Source organism: Rhinatrema bivittatum, chromosome 8, assembly GCF_901001135.1.
Source record: "Rhinatrema bivittatum chromosome 8, aRhiBiv1.1, whole genome shotgun sequence".
NCBI lineage: Eukaryota > Metazoa > Chordata > Amphibia > Gymnophiona > Rhinatrematidae > Rhinatrema > Rhinatrema bivittatum.
In genome coordinates, this window is record NC_042622.1 from 178,708,297 (window position 1) to 178,728,993 (window position 20,697).

The 20,697-nt window shown below is 50.0% G+C and overlaps 1 protein-coding gene across 3 annotated transcripts in view; it reads right to left on the reverse strand.

Moving 5' to 3' along the window:
- MYO19 (myosin XIX) overlaps window positions 1-20,697 on the reverse strand; it is a 152,479-nt gene that overhangs the window by 51,215 nt on the left and 80,567 nt on the right. For all 3 annotated transcript variants that reach the window (XR_003858125.1, XM_029611651.1, XM_029611652.1), the window contains one exon: window positions 10,191-10,367. Coding sequence is in view for 2 of the 3 variants with exons in the window: in XM_029611651.1 (XP_029467511.1) it covers window positions 10,191-10,367 (177 nt within the window). In the remaining variant the exon portion in view is untranslated. The remainder of the gene's footprint in view (window positions 1-10,190; window positions 10,368-20,697) is intronic.

The following is a 20,697-nucleotide window of genomic DNA, read 5'->3' on the forward strand; positions in this document are numbered from 1 at the left end:
CAATGATCCACTGCGGCGTCTGAAGGGGTATCCCCCTTCAGAAGGTGAGCAAGCGAGAGCCACCATTGCATCTCAGCGAGCGGGAGAGGCGTCCAAAACTGTTCCGACACCGGTTTCCAGCGGGATAGCAAAGCTTTCTGTAATGGATGCATATGCACAAAAGCCCAAGGGACCAGATTGATAGTGGAGGCCATGGACCCCAGGACCTGAAAGTACTCCCAGGCCGTGGGCAGTGAAAGCGAGAGAAAATTGCACACTTATTCCCTGAGTTTAAGCGCCCGAGTGTCTGGAAGGAACACTTTGCCGACTTGAGTGTCGAATCGCGCCCCCAGGAATTCCAGGATTTAGGATGGCTGCAGCTTGCTCTTGGAAAAGTTGATTATCCACCCAAGGGAGGTCAGACAAGCTAGGACCCTGTCGACCGCCAGCTTGTAGAGACTCCGACTTGGCCCGGATGAGTCAATCGTCCAGGTAAGGGTGCACCAGAACTCCTTCCCGACGGAGAGCAGCCGCCATCACCACCATGACCTTGGTAAAGGTGCGTGGCGCCATGGCAAGGCCGAACGGGAGCGCCCGGAACTGGAAATGTTGACCCCGGATCTTGAACCGGAGATACCTCTGATGGTCGAGGTGAATCAGAATGTGCAAGTAAGCCTCAGTTAGGTCGAGCGATGCCAGGAATTCGCTGGAGCAAACCACCTCTATCACAGCCCTCAGGGGCTCCATTCGAAAATGGGGAACCTTAAGGGCCCGGTTGGCTTGCTTGAGATCCAGGATTGGATAGAAGGAACCTTCCTTTTTGGGAACGACGAAGTAGATTGAATACTGGCCGGATCCTTCTTCCTCCACCGGGACTGGAACTATGGCACCCAGTTCCAGTAGCCTGCTCAGAGTCTGGTCGACCGCTGGCCGCTTTAGACTTCTGCAGGGAGAGATTATGTGAAGGTCTGGTAGGTCTCGAGCAAATTCTATGCGTAGCCTTTCTCTATCACCTCTAGGACCCACTGATCCGTTGTAATCTTGGCCCATTCCTTGAGAAACAGGGACAGCCGTCCACCTAAGTTTGGAACAGAGGAATGGGTCAGTTGTATTTCATTGGGAAGCGGACTTTGTGGCCAGGTGTTGTTGGCTACCATCCCGGAAGGGCAGACGTTCATGAAAGGAATGAGACCAGGATTGGGATCTGGAGGCACTGCCTCTCTGAAAAGAACCCCATGCTCTGCTGTTATATCGACGTTGACCTCTGAAGCGAGAGCGGGAAGAAAAGAAGGACTTTGACTGTTTCGGGCAGTCCTCCGGCAGCTTATGAATCTTGTTCTCACCTAGAGATTTAATAAGCTGTTCAAGGTCCTCACCAAAAAGCAACTGACCCTTGAAAGGGAGAGTACCCAACTGTGCTTTAGAAGAGGAGTCCGCAGCCCAATTCCTCAGCCAAAGGAGACGCCTGGCCGAAACCACGAAGACCATGGCTCTGGCTTACACCCGCAGAAGATTGTAAAGGACATCAGCCCCAAACGCAATCGCGCCTTCTAGCCGGTCCGCCGCTCCACCTCTGCAGATGGGAGGTCTTGGGTGCTAAGTAATTGCTGAACCCACCTGAGGCTTGCCCGCTGCATGAGACTGCTGCAGGTTGTCACCCGAACTCCTAAGGACAAGACTTCAAAGGTGCGCTTGAGATAAAGTTCAAGTTTGCAACCCTGAACATCCTTCAATGCCGTGGCCCCCACCACCGGGATGGTGGTGTGCTTGGGAACTGCAGAGACGGAGGAATCCACCTTGGGTATCTTAAGCAATTCCAAGCAGTCCTCAGGGAGAGGATAGAGCTTGTCCATTGCCCTACCCAGTCAGAGTCCCACCTCTGGAGATTCTCATTCCCGAAGAAGCATCAGCTTGTGCATAGGATGGAATGGGAACATACGTGGAGGAGCCCTAAGTCCCGCCAGGACCAGGTCCACGTTAGCGGGCATAGCAGCTGTAACAGTATCCTCAGGGGGCACCTCAATTCCCAGCTCCTTCAAAATGAAGGGAATGAGTGGTTCCATTTCTCCCTTTGAAATAGGCGAAGCACTCGTGAGTTGTCCCCCTTGAGGGGGGCCTGGAAGCAGGGAATCAGTATCTGGATCAGGAACCGGCGGCGGCTGTGGGGGGTCCGGGGACGGCGGGACCCCCGGCACCATCCTGATCCTAATGGAACCCTGCCCCTCTGGCACCGCAGGAGGCTGCAGAGATGAAACCCGCTGGCTGTTTGCTGGAGGGGGACCTGGGGGGGGAGGTCCTCCTCCTTCTGCAGGCTAGCAAGATAAGATTTGTGCATGAGAAGCACAAACTTCATGGAAAAACGAGGCTTAGACTTTCCGGGGGGGACGGGACGGGGGGTGGGGGGGGAAGGTCAGACACACCCTCCGGAAAATGTGCAGGGCTCAAATCCGGGGGAGAAAAATCGGAGAATTGTGCTCACCTCCCTCCTGCAGCCCCGATTCAGCAGCAGGAACTGCTCTCAAAAATTCCGCCGTTCCTGCGGTTTGCCGAGCAGGGAACGGCCTGGCCACGCGGCGTGTAGCCCGACCCTGGGTTGCTGGTTTCGCAGGTGCCGAGAAGGGACCCTCCCCACCTGGCAAGCACCCAGAGCAGAGCCCGCTGCAGGAGAGCCGCGTGGCAGGCTCCCCGCAGGCAGAACAAACGCTGGAACATGGCATTAGCTGAAAGAAAAAAACGCCACAAAGAGAAAAATCAGCTGTGCTGAGCCCTGCCAATAAGCGAATGCAGGGACTGAACCCTGCATGCTGCCGGAGGTGTCCGCTGTCCTTAAAGATTTCTTGCTGATTTGCTTGGCTTAGCTTTTTTATTTTTTATATTCTCAGCAAGCACAGGGGAATAAACTTCCTTGCCAAAAGCCCAAGGGATGACACTTCTCTGGTATAGAAGCCAGCAAGGGGGAGTGACTGGACCACCAGTATCGCCCCAAAAGGTCACCGGGAAAATGAGGAGCCTAGGCTGACGAATCAAGGGGCAAGCCTCCCTAGGCCCCAAGCAGAGCGAGGAGACAGAGCTGTCTTTGAGAAAGCAAACAGAGAAAAAGGAAAATTGGTTTTTACCTGCTAATTTTCGTTCCTATAGTACCACAGATCAGTCCAGACAGTGGGTTGAGCCTTCTGTCCAGCAGATGGAGACAGAGAAAAAACTGAAAAGGTATCCTATATCAGGACAGTGCTCACCCTGTGTCCCTTCAGTATAATAGATATCAAAGCAGCCAAAATAGCATAGAGAGCCAGGATAAGATCAAGCAAGTAAACTGTAACTATCAAAATGAAACAAGAAATTCAAACATGTATGAAAAATGCTCCTACACAGCTATCAATATATATATTTAAGACTTGGTTGTTCAAACAAGCTTTCCCCTAGAACCAAGAACAGGAAAAAAGTCTTTTCACTCCCACAATGATATTTTTCAGATCTATTTTATTCTTCCTTATTCAATTAGAGATTCACATACTCATGCTGACTACATACAGTCTACATACATATACTCATGTGGACTTACATATCTCCATGTTATTTATTGATTTATTAACCGCATGTTTATTAACGGTTTAATAGTATTTACTATTTGCTTACGTCTATTAGTTTGTTTCAAAGTAAAAACTTGTTTACTTCGTTTGTTTCAATGTTAAAACTTGTTTACGTCTTTTGCTCAATGTAAAACTTCGTTTTTTAATCCTGTTCTATGTAAACCGCTAAATGTAGCGATTGTTACTGTTCTATGTAAACCGGGGTGATATGTATATTATACAGGAACCTCCGGTATATAAATTATTTAAATAAATAAATAAATATATAGCAGATACCTCCGGTGCCTTACAATTCGGATGAACTTCCAGTGTCTTAAAGCTCAAATAGGAAGTAGAGAATGCCAAAAAGAACCTGTGAAAGAAAAACTCCGAGCGGACGTAGCAATGTAGATGTATTCGGGGGAGGGGGGGGGGGGGGAGGGAGTCTGGACTGATCTGTGGTACTACAGGAACAAAAATTAGCAGGTAAGAACCAATTTTCCTTTCCCTGTACGTACCCGGATCAGTCCAGACAGTGGGATGGATGTACCTAAACAGGGTGGGACCAAGACAGTCCTGCTTGAAGTACCTGTCTGCCGAAAGAGCCAAAGACTGGCGCCTGAACATCAAGGTGATAATGACATGCAAAGGTATGTAGAGATTTCCAAGTAGCTGCTCTGCAGATTTCTTGCAGCGAGACTGACTGACTCTCCGCCCAAGAGGTAGCCTGAGAAAGTAAAGAGTGAGCTTTAAGCCCTCCGGAACCAACCAGCCTCGACAAATATACGCAGACTCAATCGCCTCTTTTAGTCAGCGAGCGATAGCTTTAGAAGCCTTATTCCCCTTACTCGCCCACTCCATAAGACAAAGAGAAGATCAGAGACTCGAAAATCATTCGTCACCTGCAAATATTGCAGTAGGACCCTCTTCACATCAAGGCGCCGTAGATACACGCCAGGCATGTTCACAATGTCCTCTTGAGAAAAAGCAGAGAGCTCCACTGACTGATTTACATGAAAGGAGGATCCAACCTTTGGCGGGGAGGATGGGACTGTTTGGAGGGAAACACCTGAATCAAAAAGCGAAGGAAAGGCACCCTACAAGACAGGGCTTGGAGCTCGGACACTCTCCTGGCTGAGGAAATAGAGACAAGAAAGACAGTCTTAAGGGTCAGATCCTTAAGTATGGCTCGCCGAAGGGGTTCGAAGGGTGCCTCGCAAAGAACGCGGAGAACCAAGTTAAGGCTCCACGACGGTCAAGTAGCCCGGGCAGGCGGGTTCAAGTGCTTATCCCCCTGAGGAACCGAATGACATATGGATGGGTCACCAACGCGTAACCATCAACCCACCCAAGGAGGGAACTGAGCGCCAAAACCTGTACCTGCAAGGAATTGAAAGACAAACCTTTGGAGAGACCATTCTGCAGGAAGGAGAGAACCTGGGACACCGAAGCCTTACGCACCGGAACTCCGGACTCAGCGCACAGTCTCAAACACTCTCCATACCCGAATATAAGCCAGAGAGGTAGAAGTCTTACGGGCCCACAACAGGGTGGAGATAACCTCCTCCTTATAACCCTTCTTCCTTAGTCGCCGCTGCTCAAAAGCCAGGCCGCTAGACAAAAGCAATCTGCCTGATCAAAGAACACTGGACCCTGTCAGAGCAGGTTTGGCAGATGGCCGAGGCGGCGAGGACCGTCCGTAGCGAAGTTCACCAGATCTGCGAACCACGGTCTCAGAGGCCACTCCGGCGCCACGAGGACAACCTGCCCCCTGTGGAGGTCTATTCTTCTGAGTACCTTTCCCACCAGAGGCCAAGGTGGGAACACTTAAAGGAGGACATCGTGAGGCCAGATTAGGACCAGTGCATCCACTCCCTCTGAGCAGTGCTCCCTTCTGTGGCTGAAGAATCTGGGGGCCTTTGCATTGCTCAGAGTAGTCATCAGGTCAAAGTGAGGGACCCCCCCACTTGTGCACGATCAAATCCATCGCCTCTCTGGACTATTCCCACTCTCCGGGGTCTACATGCTGATGACTCAGGAAGTTGGCTTGAGTGTTCTCCTTCCCCGCAATGTGGGAGGCCGCTAGCCGTTCCAGATGGCACTCCGCCCAGGTTAGCAGCTTGCTGGCTTCCAGGGCAAGCGGACGACTCCTGGTGCCCCTCTGGTGATTGATGTAAGCTACCGTGGTGGAATTGTCGGAGAGGACTCGCACAGCTTTGCGATGGATCAAGGGCAGAAAAGTCTTGAGAGCCAGACGGACCGCTCAGGTTTCCAGACGATTGAAGTGCCACTGAGACTGGATTGGGGTCCATCGTCCCTGGGTAGACTGATTCTGACACACCGCTCCCCAGCCGGAGAGGCTGGCATCCGTTGTCACAACAATCTACTGAGGTGTCTGCAAGGGCATCCCCTTCAACAGGTGGGCGAGAGAGAGCCACCATTGCACGCTGTCGATGGAAACATCGGAAAGTGGTAAGGGTGTCTGAAACTACTCCGAGACCAGCTTCCAACAGGATAGCAGAGCTTTCTGCAAAGGACGCATATGCGCAAAGGCCTAGGGAACCAAATTTATAGTTGAAGCCATAGTGCCCAGAACCTGGAGATAATCCCAGGCCGTGGGGACCGTGAGAGATAATAGATGTTGGACTTGACCCATGAGCTTGAGTGCACGGGCCTCGGGTAACAGAACTTTGCCCACACGAGTGTCGAAGTGTGCTCCTAAGAATTCGAGGACCTGAGAGAGCTTGAGGTTGCTCTTTGAGAACTTGACTATCCACCCGAGGGAGGTGAGAACCGACAAGACCAGGTTAACTGCTATCACGCACAGGTCCTCCGACTTTGCCCGAATGAGCAGTCGTCCAGGTACGGGTGGGACTAGGTCTCCCTCCCACTGGAGGAAGACCAACACTACCACCATGATCTTGGTAAATGTGTGTGGTGTGGTGGCGAGACCAAATGGGAGTGCTCGAAACGGAAAATCCCAGGATGTTGAGACGAAGAAATCTCTGGTGTTCCTGGCAGACCGGAATGTGAAGGTAGGCCTCCGTCAGGTCGAGAGAGGAAAGGAACTCCCCTGTATGAACCGTCGCTATGACCGCCCTCAGTGTCTCCATCCGAAAATGGGGAACCTTGAGGACCTTGACGACTCTCTTGAGGTCCAGGATCGGTCGAAAGGACCCGTCCTTTTTGGGGACAATGAAGTAGATGGAATACTGGCCAGATCCCTGTTCCTGGAGGGGGACCAGGACTATGGCACAGAGCACTTGAAGCCTGTCGAGAGTCTGGCACACCGCTGAGCACTTCAGAGTTCCGCAGGGAGAGATCAAGTAGAGGTCCGAGAGATCCCGAGCAAACTAACGCGTAGCCTCTTTCGATGACTTCGAGGACCCACTGATCCAAAGTAATTCTGGCTCATTCCTCAAGAAATAGGGGCAGCAGACCACCTAAGTCTGGAACGGAGGAATGGGCCGGCCGTATCTCATTGTGAGGACTTTGCAGCAGTGCCTTGATGGGTACCATCTCGGAAGGGCCGTCTGCCCCAAAAGGACTGAGACCATGCTAGAGACCAAGTGGAGGTGTTTCGTTGAAAAGCTCCACGCGGCTTGTTGTACCTGTGCTGCCCCCAGAAACGAGAGCGCGATGGAAAAAAAGGATCTGGACTGCTTGGAGCAGTCCTCCAGTAGCTTATGAACCTTGTTTTCACCCAAGGATTTGATAAGCTGGTCCAGGTCTTCGCCAAAAAGTAACTTACACCCTTGAAGGGTAGAGTGCCCAACTGCGATGTAGAAGAGGAGTCTGCAGCCCAATCACCTGGCTGACACCACTGAGACCATAGCTCTGGCTTGCACCCTGAGGAGATCATAGAGAGCATCAGCCCCATACACCTTCCAGCCTTTCTGCCTTCCAGCCTGTTCTGCCTCTGCAGACGGGAGGTCCTGGGTGCTGAGTTATTGTTGAACCCACCTAAGGCTTGCCTGCTGCACGAGACTGCTACAGACTGTGGAGATCGAACCCCGAGCTCCGCCAGGACTGCAGGAATGAGGGGTTCCAACTCCTCCCTCTGGAACAGACGTACCACCTGAGGGTCATCACCCTCCAAAGAAGCCTGTTTCCCTTGCTCCTCATCCATGCCCCCCCCCCCACGGGAGGGGGAGGAGAGGCTCCTGCACTGCCCTGCACGTCCGGCGTGGCAGACCCTCCTGAAACCACCGCGCCTTTTAACTTTGCGACCCTTAGAGACTCGGGAACATCAGCATGCTTGGCTACCTTGGGGGGCAGACCCTGCGTAGGTCTGACTGACAAGGCACCTCCTTGCAGAGACCTGGAAGCCAAAAAGGCTTTATGCATAAGGAGGACAAAATCTAAAGAAAAGGAATCAGAATCAACATCCTGATCTGGAAAAGCAGGGTCCTCCAGTAAAAAAACCTGAGCTGCATTCTCATCAGAAGTTGCAGGGTCTGGATACAATGTTGGAGGAAGCTCCCCCTCCCCTGCAGCCCTTGCCTGAGCTGCATGACATGTGCTTAAGACGTGCTTAACATGGCTGCTGTCCCTGCACTGAGGGAGAAAGGACCAGTTCTGAGGTCCTGCGGAGCCTGAAATTTTTGAGGCCCACGAGGCTTGACTGTTGCTGCAGACCCTGAAAAAGAACTGCCCACCCCCCTTGGAAGGCACCTCGAGCAAATCCCAGTCCTAGAAAACCGTGCGGCCGATTCCTCACATGCTATACACCAGGATAGCTGTGGCATGGTGGGGGGAAAAAAACAGCTCACAAAACACGAAATCGGCCAAAAACGCGGTGTTTCAGGTGGGCAGGGGTCCTGGATTGCAGCTGATCAAAATAGAAAAATTGTTTGGTTTTTTTTACACAGTGCTTAGATACACATGGGTGAAGAGAGGGACTGGACCACCAGTAATCACTTCCCCGGCTGCTTACCTTGCTGGAGCCTGCAATGAAAAGCGTGGGTAAGCTGTGCCTCCGATGGTCTTTTTTTTTTTTTTTCAAAGAAACGAGCAGAGGAATGGGAGCCTCTCTGCTAAAAGACCTGAGGCAGGCGCGAAAAGGGGGAGTGACTGGACACCAATATCACACCTTTAAGCCAGGCAAGTGGTCACCGGGAAGAGGGGTCCCAGGCTGAGTACTCAAGGGGAAAATCCCCCCTGGGATCCTGTAAGAGCTGTGAGACAGAGCTGTCTCACATAGACATTTGATTTCCTTCAAATTCTTTTTTTTTTTTACATATAGAAATTAATCAATACTTGCTTGATCCTGGACACAATCAGAAGGAGAAAGAAAGAAATCACCACAGTGTGGAAAACAGAGAAAGCTAGGGAACCGCAGGGTTCAACTGCCTGCCTCTGCTGGGAGACAGAGAAATACCGAAGGGACGCAGGGTGAGCACTGTCCTGATATAGGATACCTTTTCAGTTTTTTCTCTGTCTCCCTCTGCTGGACAGGAGGCTCAACCCACTGTCTGGACTGATCCAGGTACGTACAGGGAACTTTCAAACTTTTTTTTTTTTTTTTTAAATTATCAATAAGAACTAATACTTGCTTGATCCTGACAAATAAAGAGAACAAAATCCCCACAGGGAGAAGAAATTAAGAAGGGGGGAACCACAGGTTCAGCTGCCTGCATCTGCTGGAGACAGACAAATTCTGAAGGGATGCAGTGTAGGCTCTGTCCTGATATAGGATACCCTTTCAGTTTTGGTCTGTCTCCATCTGCTGGACAGGAGGCTCAACCACAGTCTGGACTGATCCGGGTACAAACAGGTAACTTTATTTTACCACTGTAAGTCTGCTCTAATATCTAGGTCCCTCTGCCGTAGCCAACTCAAAGTCATTCCTGCAAACGTAATACACTAATATGCATGCCCTCGGAAAAAGAACGGTGTTTAAATGAAAAAACCAAGGCACAACATGTGCCAAGGGATCAAATTTTCTCCCTGCCGCTACTCCAATCCCTTGCAGGATTGTTCTGGGACCACATATTCCCCCAGCAATTTCCTGATAGGCCCAGCTGATTGGAGGAGGGAAGCATGGTGCATAGCACACTCAGAAAAAAAGCCAAAGAGAAAAAATATCCCATAACTTAAATGTTATTTTGTCCTACCATGAGCATAATGTTACATTTTTTGTGCGTTACCCTCACGCTGAGCACTCCCGTTTAACTGGCCTTTTCAATTGTTTGTTTTGAAGTGCCCCTCCAACCAGTTTAAAAGATCTCCTATTCTTTGTTTTTTTCAAATATATTTGGGATTGCACAATAAGCACATGCCATATTTTTCCTGAGCTGACATTAAATATTTTCCATCACACTAGGTTTGCCCTGCACCCAATGAGCTCACTGATTTTCGGAGGGGGGGCCCTCTTCCCTATTCTAGTTCTGCACCTGGTCTGGTACTTTGGAGTGGAGTGGAGTGGAGCCCCACCCCCACACAGGATGCCACTTAGCCTACAGCCCACTCTGTCCTGTATCACATGGGATGACGCAGCTCCTGAAGAAACAGACTCATCACTCTGACCTCTGCAATCTATTGCTCTGGCTTACTAAAAAAAAAGGGCCACTTTAAAGTAACATCCATCTAAGCATTTCTCCTTCGGTCTCAACCTTCCAACATGATCCTGTTTGCACACACCTTGTTTTTTTCCACCATGTCTTCTAGCTGGTAGCTCACTCTCCCAGCATAGTGAGAGACAATAAAATGAGGCGTCTTGCTGAACTTGTCTCTGCTTATGCACGGACTGCTAGAGAGGGCTTTTTCTATCCGAGATTGGAACTGGCTGGCATTAGAAGGTCTGTTCAGACGACATTCCTACAAAAGAGGTGGTGAAAAGAGAAAATGAAAAAATGAGTCCGTTCTAGCCAACTGCTATTTCATCTAATTTGCCTTGTTTAATACTTTATGAATGTGATTTTCAACTGTCTACATAACTCAGCATGTACGATACATGCACATCTGGCTACACGCTAGGAAAGTTAGATTTAAATATCTGCCACGTAATTAGCAAGGGTAAAAGCATGCACACATGTTCAATTATGAATTTTAAGCATGAATTCTATTTATAAAATTCCTTTGAAATGTCCTTTTCTTGTGCACAGCAGTGACAGTAAGCTCTTCTGAAAACTCGCTCACTGTGCACAGAGGGTACTTACGAGCGTGTGTGTCAATTTTATACATACAAACAGAAAACACAAAATCATGAAAGTATCTCTCCTTGTGTTTCTAAACGGCAGGACTAAATAAAATTAACTTCTAAGGGTGAAAAATTGTAATATAAATGTTGAATCACTCTGCTGTGATGTAATCAATTACTGGAGATAAAATTTCAAAGGCAAGGCCATCATACCATTATAATGCATACATATAGTAATGAGATGAACTCCCTGTGATAGTCTATAGTAAATTCTTTCATCGGATTTATAGAGTTGCGATGGGATCTGCAGTGGCCCCAGATGTGACTAATATTTATGTGGAAAAACTTGAAGAGGAATATACAGCACGTTACAGAAAGGAAAATTGGTTCTTACCTGCTAATTTTTGTTCCTGTAGTATCATGGATCAGTCCAGACTGCTGGGTTTTGCCTTCCTTCCAGCAGATGGAGACAGAAAAACTTGTAGAATACCCCCTATTATCCTGCTGTGCTACCTGCATCTCCTCAGCATAAACAATCTCAAAGCAGAAAAAATTATCAACATTGTAGATCAAGCAAAAGACAAGTAAGGTAATTGTGGAAATAAGCACAAAACTGGCTAACGAGAAAGCCAAATGTAGAATAAGAGAAACCTGTAATCTTCTTCTGATTTCTTCAGCAATAAACAATCAACAGAGCGGACTCTCAAGCAAAAACTAAGTGAAAAACCCCTGTAAAGGGAGGACATCTGGACTGATCCGTGGTACTACAGGAACAAAAATTAGCAGGTAAGAACCAATTTTCCTTTCCCTGTACATACCCGGATCAGTCCAGACTGCTGGGATGTACCAAAGCTTCCCTACCCAGGGTGGGACGTTGAGAGTCCCACTCGAACACTACCGCTGCCAAAGCTGTTGACGTCCAGAGCCTGGACGTCCAAACGGTAGTGACAAGCAAAAGTGCGTAACGTCTTCCAGGTGGCCGCCCTACAGAGTTCCTGCGGCGAAACCAACTGACACTCAGCCCATGAAGCGGCCTGAGAACGCGAGTGTGTCTTCAACCCCTCAGGGATAGGGTAAGCAGACGCAACAGCCTCTTTCAACCATCGGGCAATACTCGCCTTGGACGTGTGTTGCCCCTTTCTTGCGCCATGCCACAAGATGAACAAATGATCTGAAACAGCAAAGAATTTGTGACTTCCAGATAGCGCAAGAGAACCCTTTGGATATCCAAACGCTTCAACTCCCTAGCGTATGGCGCTTCTGAATCAATGTGAGAAAACACAGGAAGTTCTACAGACTGATTCAAATGGAAAGATGAGACCACCTTTGGTAAAAAGGATGGAGAGATCCCAGAAACAGAAATACGCAAAAAAGGCTCCTTGCAAGAAAGGGCTTGAAGCTCGGACACCCTGCGAGTGAGCAAATAGCCACCAGAAACAGTCTTCAGTGTGAGGTCATAGAAACATAGAAATGACGGCAGAAGAAGACCAAACGGCCCATCCAGTCTGCCCAGCAAGCTTTCGCACTTTTTTTTTCTCTCACATACTTATCTGTTTCTCTTGGCTCTTAATAATCTTTTTTTATTCTATTTCCCTTCCACCCCCACCATTAATGTAGAGAGCAGTGTTGGAACTGCATCTAAGTGAAATAGCTTAATTTAGTTAGGGGTATTAACCACCGCAATAAGCAAGCTACACCCATGCTTATCTGTTTATTCAGACTATGTAATTCAGTCCTTGTTGACTGTTGCCTGAATATAGATCAACCTTTCTTCATTCTGCTTCATTCCTTGAAGCAGAGAGCCATGCTGGCTATGTATTGAAAGTGAAGTATCAGTCTTGCTCCCCTGCCGTTGAAGCAGAGGACTATGCTGGATATGCGTGAAGTGACAAACTTCCTCCCTGCCGTTGAAGCAGAGGGCTATGCTGAATATGCGTGAATTGTCAAATTTCCTCCCCTGCCGTTGAAGCAGAGGGCTATGCTGAATATGCGTGAATTGTCAAATTTCCTCCCCTGCCGTTGAAGCAGAGGGCTATGCTGAATATGCGTGAATTGTCAAATTTCCTCCCCTGCCGTTGAAGCAGAGAGTTATGCTGGATTTGCATTGAAAGTGAAGTATCAGGTATTTTTTGGTCTTTTAAGGTAGCCCAATTTAGAGGTTCAAAAGGGGCTTCACACAAGACCCTGAGTACCAAATTAAGGCTCCAGGACAGACAGACAGGACGGACCGGAGAATTCAAATGCTTCACCCCCCTAAGAAAGCGGATGACATCCGGATGCGACACCAAAGACAGACCATGAACTTTGCCTAGGAGACACCCCAAGGCTACCACTTGGACCCTAAAGGAATTTAAGCCCTTCTGTAAGAACACCAGAACCTGTGCCACTGAAGACCAACGGGGAAGAACGCCCTGCTCCGTGCACCATGATTCCATACCCTAACATAAGTTAACGAGGTAGAGGGCTTTTACGCTTGTAGAAGGATAGTAATCACGTCCTCCTGATAAGCCCCTCTTTCTCAACTGCCTCCTTTCAAAAGCCAGGCAGTTAGACAAAAGCAATCCGTCTGATCGAAAAATATAGGGCCCTGACGGAGTAAATCGGGAAGATGACCTAACCTCAGGAGACCGTCCACCGCGAGATTGACTAGGTCCGTGAACCACGGGCACCGAGGCCACTCCAGAGCTACCAGGATTACGTTCCCTGGGTGGACCTCTATCCGGCGAAGGATCTTGCCGACCAATGGCCCCGGAGGAAAGTCATAGAGGAGTACCGTGGTCGGCCACGGAAGCACCAAGGTGTTGACCCCTTCCACTCCATGTTCCCTTCTGTGACTGAAAAATCAAGGAGCCTTTGCATTCCTTTGAGTTGCCATCAAATCGAGATGGGGAAAACCCAATTTGAGAACAACGAGGACCATCGCTTCTTCGGCGAGTTCCCACTCTCTGGGATCGATCCTCTGCTGACTCAGGTAATCCGCTTGCACATTGTCGGTGCCCGCGATGTGCGATGCCACCAGAAGGGCGAGATGTCTCTCCTTCCAGTCCATGAGTTGCTCCGCTTTGGCGGCCACCGGCTGACTCTTGGTGCCGCCCTGACGGTTGATGTAGGCCACCGTCTTCGCATTGTCAGACAGGACTCGGACAGCCCGATGGCGCTACAACTGTTTCTACCGATGGTGCGCAAAACGAACTGCTGTTGTTTCCAGGCAATTGATGGACCAGCTCGCCGCCTCCGAGGACCATTGCTCTTGGACTGCCCATGACTGGCAGACCGCTCCCCAACCGGAGAGACTGGCATCCATGGTCACCAGCACCCACTGAGGAACCTCGAGGTCTACGCCACACCAAGTGCTCCGGAATCAGCCACCAGCCAAGACTAGATCTGGCGGACTCTGTGAGTGGTAATGGGACCTGAAACTTCTGACTTCGGATCCCAACAGGAGAGTAACGCTCTCTGTAATGGTCTCATATGAGCAAACGCCCATGGGACTAATTCCAGGGTGGACGCCATGGAACCGAGGACCTGCAAATAGTCCCAGGCCTTGGGGAAAGGAAGAGACAAAAGACGCTGGACCTGCTGCATCAATTTGGAGATCCGTTCCACCTGAAGGAATACTTTCCCCACACATGTGTCAAACCTGGTTCCCAAGAAGTCCAGTACCTGAGACGGGAGAAGCTTGCTCTTGGCCTGATTGATGACCCATCCCAGGGGTTCCAGGAGATTCACGACCCTGGTGACTGCTGCATCGCAAACGACTTTCGACTTCGCTCGAATTAGCTAATCATCCAGATACGGGTGAACCAGCACACCCTCCCTCCGAAGAGCTGCGGCCACGACCACCATTACCCTGTTGAATGTGCGAGGCGCCGTCGCCAGAGCGAACGGCAGGGCACAAAATTGAAAATGTCTGCCGAGGATTTTGAACCGAAGGAACGTCTGGTGATCCCTGCGAATGGCTATGTGTAAATGCGCTTCCGTCAAGTCCAAGGAAGCCGAGAACTCACCGGTGCGTACCGTCGCAATGACGGAACGCAGGGTCTCCATCCGGAAATGTGGAATCTTGAGGGCTCTGTTCACCTTTTTCAGATCTAAGATCAGCCGGAAGGACCCCTCCTTTTTTGGGACGATGAAATAGATGGAGTAGCGGCCCCCTGCCCACTCCGCCCCCAGACAGATCAACCGGTTGAGGGTCTGTCGAAACCTGTGTGCTTTCATGCGGGATCTGCAAGGGGAGACTAGAAAGAGATCTTGGAGAGGACGAGCAAATTCCAACGTGTAGCCGCGCTTTATGATATTTAGAACCCACTGGTTGGAGGTTATCTTGACCCATTCCTCGTAGAAATCAGACAGCCGTCCTCCCACCCAGGGAACCAAGGAATGGGCCAACTGCATCTCATTGAGTGGACTTGGCTCCGAGCAGCGCAAAACTGGCACCATCGCGAGCGGGTCTCCGGCCACGAAAGGAATGAGACCAGGATTGCGACCTACCCTACTCAGAGACCTACTGTCTCTAAGCCGAAACCGGCGCCCTCTCTGCTAGAGCCTCCGCTGCACCCGAAAACGGGAGCAGGCCTGGGAGAAGCCTCTCGAAGGTTTAGGCTTGTCCTCCGGAAGCCTGTGAACCCTGTTCTCCCCCAACGTCTTGATCAACTGCTGCAAGTCTTCAGCAAAGAGATACCTCCCCTTAAAGGGTAAAGCACTGAACTGGGCCTTGGAGGAGACATCGGCCGACCAGTTGCGTAGCCACAGGAGCCTCCTGGCTGAGACTGCTGACACCATGGTTCTGGAGGAAGTATGGAGGAGGTCATATAAGGCATCTGCCCCATATGCTACCGCAACCTCCAAGCGCTCCGCCTAAGCTGATTCCTGAGGCGGGAGATCCTGGGAAGTCAACAACTGCTGGACCCAGCTGAGGCTCGTCCGGAGCATAAAACTACTGTAAACGGCTGCGCGGATACCCAGAGCCAAAACTTCAAAACTTCTTTTTAGAAGAACCGCAAGTTTCCTATCTTGGAGGTCTTTAAGGGCCGCCGCTCCAGCCACTGGGATCGTGGTCCTCTTCGTGACCGCAGACACGGAGGCGTCCACCTTGGGAAACCTCAGGATCTCCAAGACCTCTTCGGGCAATGGTTACAGCTTGTCCATCGCCCTTCCAACTCTGAGGCCTGCCTCTGGAACATCCCACTTCCTGGTCATTATGGGATGAAGATGAAAGGTCTTGGATGGGCCTCGTAACCCGCCAGGACTGGATCCACCGAATCCAGGGGAAGGACCTTCTTGAGGAAGATCCTCGCCGAGTTCTGCCAAGACCCATGGAATGAGCAGGTCCAACTCCTCCCGATGAAACAGGCGAAATGCCTTAGGATCATCGCCCTCCAACGGCGCCGCCTTGCCCAGGTCTTCATCTGGGTCTACCCCCGGGAGGGTCGGAGGGCCTGATAGCGCATCTGAAGGACCAGTGCCCACAGCAGCTGGGATGGGAGCCCCGTCCCCGGGAAGGGAAGAGCCCCAAATCTTGACACTGAGCAACCCCTGGGAACCTTCCTCGGGGGCCCTTCAGGTCTCTCCTGCAGACAGACCCCACTCTGTTGATTCTGGGTAGCCAGGAACGCTTTGTGCATTAAAAGCACAAAGTCCAAGGAAAAAGCATTAGGACTGCCCCCTCCCCCACCAGGGGATCGGGCCAGTCATCCAAAATGTTCAGGGACAGATCCTGAATGTCCTCAGGACTGCCAGGGACCGGTGACAGATCAGGCAGGAGATCCCCTCCCCCCGACGCTCTTTGCCATGTGTGGCAAATGTTTCCAAAATGGCCACCGTTCTTGCGCTCAGCGGGAAAGGATCGGCCTGATTGTCCTGACTAGCTGCATGCTTGAGAGCCCCATGGGGCTTAGGCAGCCACTTGGAGGAGTCTTCCCCGCTGGGAAGGCATCATAGACAGAGCCCAGATCGAGAGAGCTGCGAAGCAGACTCCCCGCAGGCCACACATCGAGCCAGATGCGGCAGAAAAGGATGCGGGGGGCCCGACAGGCTGGAGAAAACATGCGCCCAGGTAGACCAAGTGCTCCCGCAAGTAAATGCCGCTGCAGCCACCCAAATAACCTGCCCTGTCCATCTTGGGATTGTCTGATTGTTGCTCCTTGTTGGTTTTTTTTTTTTTTTTTTTTTTTTAATGCAGCCGGAGGCGCAGCAGCAAACCAAAAAAAAAAAAAAAAGACTAAACAGGCTGCTTTTTTTTTCCCAATCAGACTGGGACTGGGGGGAGGGATCAGACCTCCAGTAATCCTCCCTGTTGCCTTACCGTCCAGGAGCCCCGCGGGGGTCACCAACCCCAGCTCCTGAAACCCTACGACCAGGAGGGATGGCCCCACTGGGACTTGCCTACCCCCCTGGGAGGTCGCTCCTGCTGTCTTGTTTGATCTGCTAATTTCTATTTTTTTTTTTTTAATGAGAGATTTGCCAACACCTCAAAAAAAGGTGAAGATTGCAGGTTTTGCACCACCTGCATCTGCTGGATACAGAGTAATACTGAGGAGATGCAGGTAGCACACCAGGATAATAGGGGGTGCTCTACAAGTGTTTCTCTGTCTCCATCTGCTGGAAGGCAGGCAAAACCCAGCAGTCTGGACTGATCTGGGTATATACAGGGAACAAGAGTTGCATTCATTTCATCTGTGGTTAGAACCTCAAGACTAAAACCTACGATTTACTATAGACTATCATATGGAGAGCATTTCATTCCTAGATAACACCATTTAAAGGTATGGCACATCTTTGATCAGCACTCTATACCACAAACCTATTGAGACACACAATCTGCTACAATTTCAGAGCCACCATCCAAGATCCTTCAAATGTGGCCTTCCAGTTAGTCAGTTCTTTCAAATACTCTCCAGATCCTTATGTAGGTGAGGGATGTGAAAAACCTGCGAGCTCGGAGGAGTGTATCTATCACCGGCTCCGAGTAACCTCTTTTCTTCAGTCTAGCCCTCTCAATGGCCAGACTGTAAGAGAGAATTGAGCCGGATGATCCTCGTGGAGGATGGGACCTTGACGAAGCAGGTCCCTGAGAGGAGGCAGGGGAAGGGGCTCCCCTGTCAGTAGTCTTCTCATGTCCGCGTACCAGGGTCTTCTTGGCAAGTCTGGTGCTACTAGAAGAACTAGGCCGCTGTGCCTCTGAATCTTGTGTATAAGGGCGCCCAGCAGGGGCCACGGCGGAAAGGCGTATAGCAGGGTCCCTGGAGGCCATGGCTGAACCAGGGCGTCGATCCCGTGAGAGAACGGATCTCGCTTGCGGCTGAAGTATCTGGGTACTTGAGCATTGGACCTGTCCGCTAATAGGTCCATGTCCGGAGTCCCCCACTGATCCACAATCATCTGGAAGGCTGTGGGGGACAGCTGCCATTCTCCCGGATTTAGGCTTTCCCTGCTGAGGAAGTCTGCCGCTGTGTTGTCCCTTCCGGCAATGTGGACGGCGGAGATGTCCTGGAGATTCGCCTCTGCCCAAGCCTTCAGCGGGGCTATCTCTAGGGACACCTGTTGGCTTCTGGTTCCGCCCTGTCGGTTGATGTATGCCACCGAGGTGGCGTTGTCGGACATCACTCTGACTGCTCTGTTCCTCAGTCTGTGGGCAAATCGCAGGCATGCTAATCGGACTGCCCGTGCCTCTAGACTGTTGATGTTCCACCCCGACTCTTCTCTGTTCCACCGCCCTTGGGCGGTGAGCTCTTCGCAGTGTGCTCCCCATCCGCTCAGGCTGGCATCTGTGGTGAGCAGAGTCCACATGGGGGAGGACATCTTCGACCCCCTGCTCGTGTGGTTGGACTGCAACCACCACCGTAGCTGGGTCCGCAGTCTGGCTGGTAGAGGTAGATGCACGGAGTAATTCCGGAAGCGTGGGCTCCATCGAGAGAGGAGGGAGCGTTGTAGTGGTCTCATATGGGCCCGCGCCCAGGGTACCACTTCCAGGGTGGATGCCATGAGACCGAGAACCTGCAGATAGTCCCAAGCTATGGGCCGGCTGGCTCCCATCAAGGACCGTAGACGCATCTGGAGTTTTAACCTTCTCTTGGTGGTGAGGCTGACTTTGTCTGCCTGGGTGTCGAACTGGACTCCCAGGTATTCCAGTGATTGGGAAGGCTGTAGGCAGCTCTTGTTTAGGTTGACTACCCATCCCAGGCTTTCCAGCAGGGAGATCACTCTGTTGGTTGCCCGATGGCTCTCCTCTCGGGATTTCGCCCGGATCAGCCAATCGTCTAGGTAGGGATGGACAAGGATTCCTTCCCTTCTGAGCGCCGCTGCCACCGCTACGATCACCTTGGTGAAGGTCCGCGGTGCCGTGGCTAACCCGAAGGGCAAAGCCCGGAATTAGAAGTGTCGAAAGTAGAAAGTAGTATTGGAAAACACGCTCAGCGAGCGTGCAGGCGCTCCAAACTGCTTTGGAAACGGAAATTACTGAGTTGCTTCACTTCCTGTGGGGGTATATGTACCCGTGCTGACGTCAGATCCGTCTCCAACTGCTAGCACGAGCACACTATACCCACTTGTTCTGAGTCCATCTGCTACACGCTAGGAAAACATTGGTATATACTGGCCATACACAGTACATTCAACATATCACTTTGCGTCACTTTTTCACGCACTTGTAATATCAAAGATACTGTGGTCAGAATAGCTTTACCAAAACGCACATCTACCACCGAAGAAATTAAAGACCATCACAGTTGTCAGAACTGCAATTTGTCCTCCATACAAGACTTCAGCACACATTTTCAGCTCTTCAACTCCATATGCCCTTGTCACGTAGTAGCCCAACAAAGTTTCAACGGCATTTCCATTCATGTTGCTCCCTCTCACGATGACACTGATCCTCCAGTTTGGGAGGTAAAAGATTTCGCAGACAATGTATTTTTTGCCATCTGACAGTTGCCTCTTTTCCACAGGGAGGGGTGTTATAAATATTATAGGTAAGGGTAGGGAAGGGGAATACTGGTTGAGGAAGACTTAAAAGAGACAAGCAGGGTTATTATGATGTATACTTTTATTAAGTGTTCTTGATTGGTACATGTTATGTTCTTGATTGGTTCATAAAATGATGGTACATTGTTATTTCAGTTACGTGGTAATTGTATTCTTATATAAGATTTCTTCATGCGCAGTATTACATATACCACTGAAGTTCTACTATGTAATACATTATTGCTTTATGTATTTCTGGCTTATTAATAAAAATTTAAATTAAAAAAAATTTGTGATTTGTTTGAGACAATGACCACCAGTGTTAGCTGGATTCACCCTAGTTCTGGATATACAGTGAATCGCATGCCCTATCAGACTGCCACACAGTCCAGTTACATATGCAATCCAATGCCCATGTACTCTTATTTATATTGGCTGTACGAGCCGAGCCATTTGGACTAGATTAATAATCGCAGCTGTATTAAATATCAATGAGGTCTCAGCTCCTATTGTTAAAAACATTGCTTGGAATATCATCCTTCCTTTCGAAATCTACGCTGTACGGTTCTTCAAGTTATCCAAGAGGTCTCCACGGGGAAGAGGAACATCAGTGATCCTTAATCATTGTGAACAATTTTGAATATTCACTTTAAACACTGTATTCCCCATGGGATTGAATGAGCGCACTGACTGGAATATTTTATGAACAAAATTTATTCCTTTGAAAATCTTTACAGATTTTTCTGTTTACACGCTGTGATTGACAGCCATTTTCCTCGCTTTTGGGCTTTTAAAAATGTCTGTGTAAGCCGTGCAGGCTCACCTCACTCGGTAGCACTCGTGACGTCGTTTGACAAAGACAGCACCATTTCAAGCAAATTTATAAAGCTTTACTAAGTGGTACATCATCTTATCTCCTCTTATTCGACAATGGATGGTGCTTATTGTGAATCTGTCTATATGACGTTACTTTAAATAATTTATGTTGCTCTTTTGTGCCCCTGACGCAGAAGCTACAATTTGAACCACTGTGGCAGGTGTTGGGCT